This window comes from Oryza sativa, chromosome 12 (assembly GCF_034140825.1).
Source record: "Oryza sativa Japonica Group chromosome 12, ASM3414082v1".
Lineage (NCBI taxonomy): Eukaryota > Viridiplantae > Streptophyta > Magnoliopsida > Poales > Poaceae > Oryza > Oryza sativa.
Genome location: NC_089046.1, coordinates 22,046,085 through 22,053,678, shown reverse-complemented (window position 1 = coordinate 22,053,678; position 7,594 = coordinate 22,046,085). Strand labels below are relative to the sequence as shown.

General features: G+C 44.8%; 1 protein-coding gene across 1 annotated transcript; it reads right to left on the bottom strand.

Moving 5' to 3' along the window:
• Nucleotides 1-4,026: 4,026 nt before the first annotated feature.
• LOC107276381 (uncharacterized) lies at nucleotides 4,027-7,191 on the bottom strand. The gene is made up of 3 exons (XM_066306097.1): nucleotides 4,921-7,191; nucleotides 4,579-4,697; nucleotides 4,027-4,461 (listed from the first exon to the last, which is right to left on the bottom strand). The coding sequence occupies exons 1-3, from the start codon at nucleotides 6,632-6,634 to the stop codon at nucleotides 4,027-4,029; spliced, it is 2,268 nt and encodes a 755-aa protein (XP_066162194.1). The 5' UTR covers nucleotides 6,635-7,191.
• Nucleotides 7,192-7,594: the final 403 nt, after the last annotated feature.

The following is a 7,594-nucleotide window of genomic DNA, read 5'->3' as shown; positions in this document are numbered from 1 at the left end:
CCCTAAGAAAATAGTGTCTGATCGAGGCAGTCAGTTTACTTCAAATTTTTGGAAGAAGCTTCAGGAAGAGATGGGTTCTAAGCTGAACTTTAGTACTGCTTATCATCCGCAGACAGACGGACAGACCGAAAGGGTGAATCAAATTTTGGAAGACATGTTGAGAGCTTGTGCTTTAGACTTCGGTGGAAGTTGGGATAAGAATCTACCTTATGCAGAATTTTCGTACAACAACAGTTATCAAGCTAGTCTTCAGATGGCTCCTTACGAAGCACTGTATGGTCGAAAGTGCCGCACTCCGCTTTTGTGGGATCAAACGGGAGAACGTCAGGTTTTCGGGACTGATATCCTGAGGGAAGCAGAAGAAAAGGTGAAAATCATTCAAGAAAGATTGCGTGTGGCCCAGTCTCGTCATAAGAGTTATGCCGACAATCGCCGCAGAGATTTGAGTTTTGAAGAAGGAGATTATGTGTATCTTCGTGTCACGCCTCTTCGAGGGGTTCATCGTTTTCACACCAAAGGAAAATTGGCACCGCGTTTTGTGGGACCTTATAAGATTGTCAGTAGAAGAGGAGAGGTTGCTTATCAGTTGGAGTTACCTCAATCTTTGGCAGGAGTCCATAATGTGTTCCATGTGTCGCAATTGAAAAAGTGTTTAAGGGTACCTACCGAAGAAGCTAATCTTGAACAGATAGAAGTCCAAGAGGATCTGACCTATGTTGAGAAACCAATCCGTATCTTGGAAATAGATGAGAGAAGAACCAGAAATCGAGTTATCCGTTTTTGCAAAGTCCAGTGGAGTAATCACTCGGAAGAAGAATCAACTTGGGAATGAGAAGATGAATTGAAGTCAGCTCATCCGCATCTGTTCGCCAGTCTTCCGAATCTCGAGGACGAGATTCTGTTTAAGGGGGGTAGGTTTGTCACACCCTGAAAATTCAAAATTTATAAATTGTTGTTTAAATGGAATTTTTTAGAATTTATTTTAAAAGCCTAGAAGAGAAGATCTAATTTTAATTAATAAATTCCAATATAAAATGGGGCCAGATAAAATTTTATTAAATACTTTGCTTAATTCTATAATTCCTAGATTTTTCTGGGATTTATTTGAGCTAAGGAAGTATTTTTAATAAATGGAATTGCATTTAAGAAATAATTTAAATTGAAAAAGGTTTTAAAAGTCTTCTTTTGGCTTTGGGCCGAAAGTCGGCCCAAAACCTCTCTTCTCTCTCTCCTCGGCCCAGCCGGCCCAGTCCGCCGCCGCGCGCGCGCGTCCACCCGCTGATAGGTGGGGCCCACCTGTCAGGCCCGTCGTCTTCCTCCGGCCGAAACCCTAGTTTCGCGCCGCCGCCGCCGCTTTCCAATCCGGCCGTTCCTTTCCGTTTCCGGCCGAATCAATAGAGGGGAAACGATCTTCTCGATCTCCTCTACCTTTTCTCCTTTGGAAACATCGGCTAAAATCGTTTGGAAATTCGTGGATTCGAGTTTGTTTCGGATTCGTTTTTCCCGAACTTTCCTTCTCGTCGCCGGCCGCCGTGGGCCTTCGCCGCCGCCTCCCAACCCCTTTAAAAGCTTCCCCGGTGTCTCCTCTACCCGCCGCCACCCTCGCCTTCGCCTCTCGTCGCTCGTAGCGCTCTAGCGCCGTGTGCCCTAGCGCCGCCGTCGCTCCAGCCGTGCGCCGCCGCCGTTCCAGTCGTCGCCGTCGCTCGGGAAGGTCGTCATCGTGGTCGCCAAGTCGCCGCCGTTCTCGTCCGCTCCTTCGCCGTCGTCGACCCGAAGAGCGCCGCCGCTTCAACCTCGTCGCCGACGCCGTCCGTTCCTCTTCCGCCGTCGCTTTGGTCGCCGGTGAGTTCGCCGTGCCGTCCGCTACCCGTTGGTGTCCTCCGTTCGTGCCGGAGCGCCGCCGTTCGCCGGCGAGCGTGCGCCGTCCGAGCCGTCCGAGCCGCCGAGCTGCCGCCGCCGGTGGTGACGTCATCGTCGACGTCATCGTCGCCCTCTTCCGTGAGCCGGCCGTGGACCCGATCGATCTCGGCCGTCCGTTTTGGATCAAGTCGATCTCGGCCGTCCGTTCCCGTGAACCGCTGCCGTGCGCCCGATCCGCCGAAACCCTAGCCCGCTGACGCAATAAATCCTCTTTTCCTTTTCAAAAATAATTCATTATTGCGTCATAATTCAATTAAAATCAATTTAAGTGTTTTAATCCGATTAAATCTTCAAAAATTCATAACTAATTCATCTTAGCTCCGATTTAGTTGGTTCAAGTCTCTAAATTTTTCTAAAATTGAGATCTACATGTTAAAAATATCCACATGTACTGTTCATGCTTGTTTATGTGCTGTTTTGGTGATTTTGCTCTTTTTTGTTTAGATTCCGTCGTTTCCAGAGAGTCTGTTTTCGCCGGAGAAGAGTTTGAAGAGTTCCAAGGCCAGCAAGGCAAGTCACACAGATCCCAAACAACCCTTTGAGCATGTTGATCCCGTTTAAAGCTATTGTTTCTTTTCAACTATTGCATTTATTTTCGAATGTCATTGGGTGGAATTAACCTATTGTTTGGTATAGCCCTTTTTGATCTTGATTACTTTGTTCCTTGATACCTTGGGTTATAATAACTTGACTAGTTGGGCTGTGTATATTGGTTCAACTAGATATTAGGTATAATTGCTTAGCCATGCTTAGAAACATTAGCACACTTTTGGGATAACTTATGACTCACTTTTATCTAATGATAGCTTAATGATAGTTCACGATGGTCAATCGTGACTGGTTAATTAATTAATGTGCCAACTAAAACCTGGTAATGGTGGGTTGTGAGCACATGGTTTTGATGGTCGTGCTCATGACAATTAAGGACCGGTTCACGAGTTTCGGTTGTGAAACATTAACCGTGCCAGCCACAAGCCAGCGTGGGCAACGGCTTTATCTTTTGTATAGCATGGTTCATTGCGGGGCACCAGACTGAGAAGTGGCGGAGATAAGCCCACGGGGGTCGCTGGGGAGTCCATGCCTTGTTTATAAGGGGGTGATTATGATCCAAGGAAGGTGCGCTGCGGTGGATTGTGTTATGCAAGGGGTATTGTCACAACTCCTTTCCGAGGTACCGTGGTGGTATTAAGGCACATGGTGACATGATGTGGGGTTGTGTCTTGTGGGTACAGTGGTACACCTCTGATCAGAGTAAAACTATTCAAATAGCCGTGCCCGCGGTTATGGGCGGGTCTAACAATGTCTTTCGTGATTAGTTCCACACTTCTCACCATAATAGAAGATGCTATAATTGGTAATAATTTGATTAGCTCCTGGTTTGGAATGGTACATTCCTGGTTTGGAGATAGAACTGTGCAGCCGGGATGGTTGTTCAGAATGGTTGGGCCTATACAACAGGGTATGTTGTATAGCGTTGGATTAATATTGTTTAATACTTAACTGCTTCATTAAATTCTCAAATGTTTGTTAAATGCTGCTTTTGCAAATGCAACCCTACTATGCCATCCTTTGTTATCCTGTGCACTTGCATATTTGCTGCGTGGCTTGCTGAGTATGTCATATACTCACCTTGCAATCATTCATTAGAGGAAGAGTTCTACAGTGATGCTGATGGTGTGGAGGATTAGGTGTAGCCTTGGTCAAGCTGCCTGTGGAGTGGAGCCGTCTGCGCCGTTTATCTTATTTTTCCGCTGCTTAGATCTTTATTGATTGAGAGGAACTATCTACCTCTGTAATGACATTTTATTTGCTTATTAATTAGAGTAATAATTGTACTCTATTATCAATTTGTTATTGTGTGCCTCGGCTGATTCCTGGACGAGGGTTCACACACATGTAAGCGTTTGGAATTTTGGATAGAAATTCCGGGCGTGACAATTACAGGTTCATAGGAGTACATTACATCACAGGCTAAGTGGTTAACAGAATACTGAAACATCAGTTTCACAAAAGTACAGCATTACACAAAGGTCATCAAGAATTCTGGATAGTGGATACTAAATTACTAATATGAGGCAATATTGCAATCTTCATTTCTTCTAGTCATCAATCATCGGTCTCAGAGACATAGGGAGAGGGAGAGGGTGACTTATCAGAATCAGAAGTCTGCATTGGAATACCATCATCACAATCTTCTGAGTCGGATGATGGAGCTTCAGGATGCACTGGGGCATTGCGCATCAAAGACTGTAGGCTTCTGACTTTCCTCTTCTTAGTGTTTTTCCTTTTAGCTGGTGCTGGTGCTTGTGGTGTTGTGTGCTGCTGTGACTCTTTTGCACATTGTTGATCCATTTCACTTGATGAAGGCACAACACCAGTAATGAATTCATTGTCAACATCTGCCACAACATCATCCACTTCCTTCTCTATAGGATCTCTACCCTTGTTCTCTCTCTTATTTCTTAACTTGGAGTTAAATTTAACACACACCAGATCTCGCATCCTTTCATGAAGTAGCCTGTTGCGCTTCTTTGTATGAACCTATAAGCCAAGTAGTGAACACAAAGCTGCAGGTCAGATCTAAATTCCATAAATAAGCATTATAATTCAAAATAGACAGCATGCACATAAAGCTACAGGTCACAAATTTCTTTTTACCTGTTCAAAAACTGACCAGTTCCTCTCACAAGCTGAGGAGCTACAGGTCAAACTCAAAATCCTTGCAGCCAACTTCCTAAGATTTGGTGTGCTTGTGCCATGGTTCAGCCACCATTTTGCTGCATAAACATTACACAAATTACAACAAAAATGATATTCAGCAATAAAATTAAGTTCACATGTTGAGATCTGAACCTGGATTGAAATTTTTGTTCTTTCGCTGCCTTACGGCAATTTCGTGTCCAAAACTCCCATGCTGATCTTGATACAAGTTGAGTTCTTCAATTATTTTGTCTTGGATATCTTCATCATCAACCAACTTGTCAATACAGGAAATCACACCTGCTCTAAATGATCCATCACTCTCGATCTCTTGCTTATTTGGGTAGTAGTAGTAGGGGTTCAAATAGTACCCAGCCAGGTGTAGTGGAGTCTTGAGCTTGTTGTCCCATCTTTTATCAATGATATCCCAAACTTCTATGAAGCGGCTCTTATCATTATCGAATCTCTGAGAAATTTCTTTCTTCGCCTCAAGCATTAAACCATGGAAGAATCCCATTGATGGTACATCGCTGTCCATTCTTCTCAACACGTTAGCCAATGGCTCAAAGTAATTAACTGCAATGTTAACATTTTTCCAAAAGGTTTCAGATCTGATCACTTTGCTGGCTTTCTTCCCCTTGGCCTGCTTCAAGTAACCCAATTGCTCCATCTCATCTGATTTAAATAGTCTTACTAACTCTTTTTTGTTGTCTAACAAGCTTTTTAGATTCAAATAAGCTGTGGCAAATCGTGTAACCCCAGAGCGAACCAAGTCTCTGTTAAGAAACTTTCTCATCAAATCCAACACCCTAGTATGAGCATACAAGAAAACAGTCACTTGTCTTGCATTAGCAATGGTTTCCTCAACTGGTCCAAGCTTCCCAATATCCTCGAGCATGAGATCCAAGCAATGAGCAGCACATCCATTCCAAAATATTGATGGTCTTTTTGCTGTCAATAGACTTGCTGCAGTTGTGTTGACGCTAGCATTATCAGTCACCACTTGGACAACATGTTGTTCCCCTATCTCTTCTATGTACCTGTCCACAAGTTCAAAGATATATTTGCCATCTTTCCTGTCACCTGAGCATTCCACTGAATCTAAGAAGAGTACCCCATGAGCACTATGCACAACTAAATTCATCACTCCCCTACCCTTCCTATCTGTCCATGCATCTGTCATGATAGAACAACCTGTGAGCTCCCATGATTCCTTGTGCTCCTTGAATCCATCCATCACCTTTTCCTTCCTTTTCTGTAAGAACGATCCACTCATCTCATAGGGACTAGGCCCTTTCAGACTTCTACCAAATTGTCCAATGGCCTCTAACATATGAGCAAAGCTAGGAAGGGTTACTGTGTTGTGTGGAATACTAGCTTCATAGAACCACTGACATATGTACTCACAAGTTCTATTCCTCCTCTCTTCTTTTTTCTGAGTTGTCAATGCTGTTTGAACCTTATTGCTTAGCTTAATTACTCTTTGTGTCATACTGGCAGATTCTTCTATAGAAGGAGGCTTGTAGTACTTGTCAATAGTATGACCACCTGCTACAGATCTAGAGCTACTAGATCCTGTTGTCTCCTTTGGCTTCACCACAAGAACATTATTGCCATGATCTGAACCTTCACTGCCACTTTCACAATCTGAATTTTCTATGTCAACTTCAGCTCTGGCCACTTCCTTTTCTTTGTTTTTCTGTTCCTTTTCACTAGTCTTCTTGGTAAGCAAATCAAACATCTCTTGCTGCACTGGACTTGGAACTTTCTGACACTTAGTAGTATTGAAACCTTTAATTCCAGCAAGATGGTACTTAATTCTTGTAATTCCAGCAGTGCAGACCTTGTCACAATACTTGCACCGTAGGTGATGTTTCTTGGTTATGTCTGGGCAGAAACAGTGAGCCCATGCAGGATCATCTGAGTTGATACCAGCTTGTTTTGGTCCAGCTTCTACTGAGACAGAGGCAACACTGGACGGATTACCTATACAAAAAGCAAACTTAGCCCACATTAATGCTAGCGTCAAAGCTGCCTAAGCATCAAAATAATGCAAACTGATATAGCATGTATTATCATTACCACCTAAACAGGCGAAACAAGCAAACGAGAGATCTCAGGGAGTAAGAAAATAATTCACATATAGTAAGATCTACATCATAAGGCAAGTATCTGAAATTAGAGGTAACAAATATTGACAACTTGTTCACATATTGTAAGATCTGCAACATACAAGCAAAAAAGAGAGGAGGATGTGAGAACTGACCGGATTGTTGTGCCATGCCGTCACCTTTGGTGCTGCTGCTTCAGTGCTTCGGAGACGTTGCACTGACGGACCTCCTCGTCGGACTTGCGCCGCTGCTCAGTTGCCTTCAAAGCCGCCGCCGCTGGTTGGACGCCCGCTCGAAGCAGCAGCCGGCGCCGGTCGCCTCCACGAGCCGCCTGCGTTGGTCGATCCGCTTGAAGCCACCGCCGCCGCCGGACGCCTCTGCGCCGCCGCCGCCGGCCGCCTCCACTTTTCTTGCAGCTGGAGAGTGAGCGCTTCGAAGTTGGAATGGATAGTGTGCTGCTGGGAGCTTACGAACTAGGGTTTGCAGCACTTTACCCACCTCTCGACTCTGGTCTAGTTGGGCCGGTTTCCTCTTGGGCCAGACCGGCCGCGTTTTACAATTTAGCTACGCTAAATTACGGCCAGTTTAGCGGCTATTGCCGGCTAAATGGCGCTATTAGCGTCCCGCTATTCTTAGCGCTAAAAACTGCATCTCTTAGCTCCGTCCGTTCCCAGCAGCTATCTCCGGCTATAGCGGCAGCTATAGCCGGAGATTTAAAACTTTGGCGAGAATCCCGAGCTGTGCTCCGCATTCTTCTAGAAGCTACACCGGCGGCGCCCTCGGCGATGGTCTACAAGAGAAGCCGCTACTATTAATGGCGGTTACTCTACAAGAGAAGTTAGTACTGTATATTAGTAATTTAA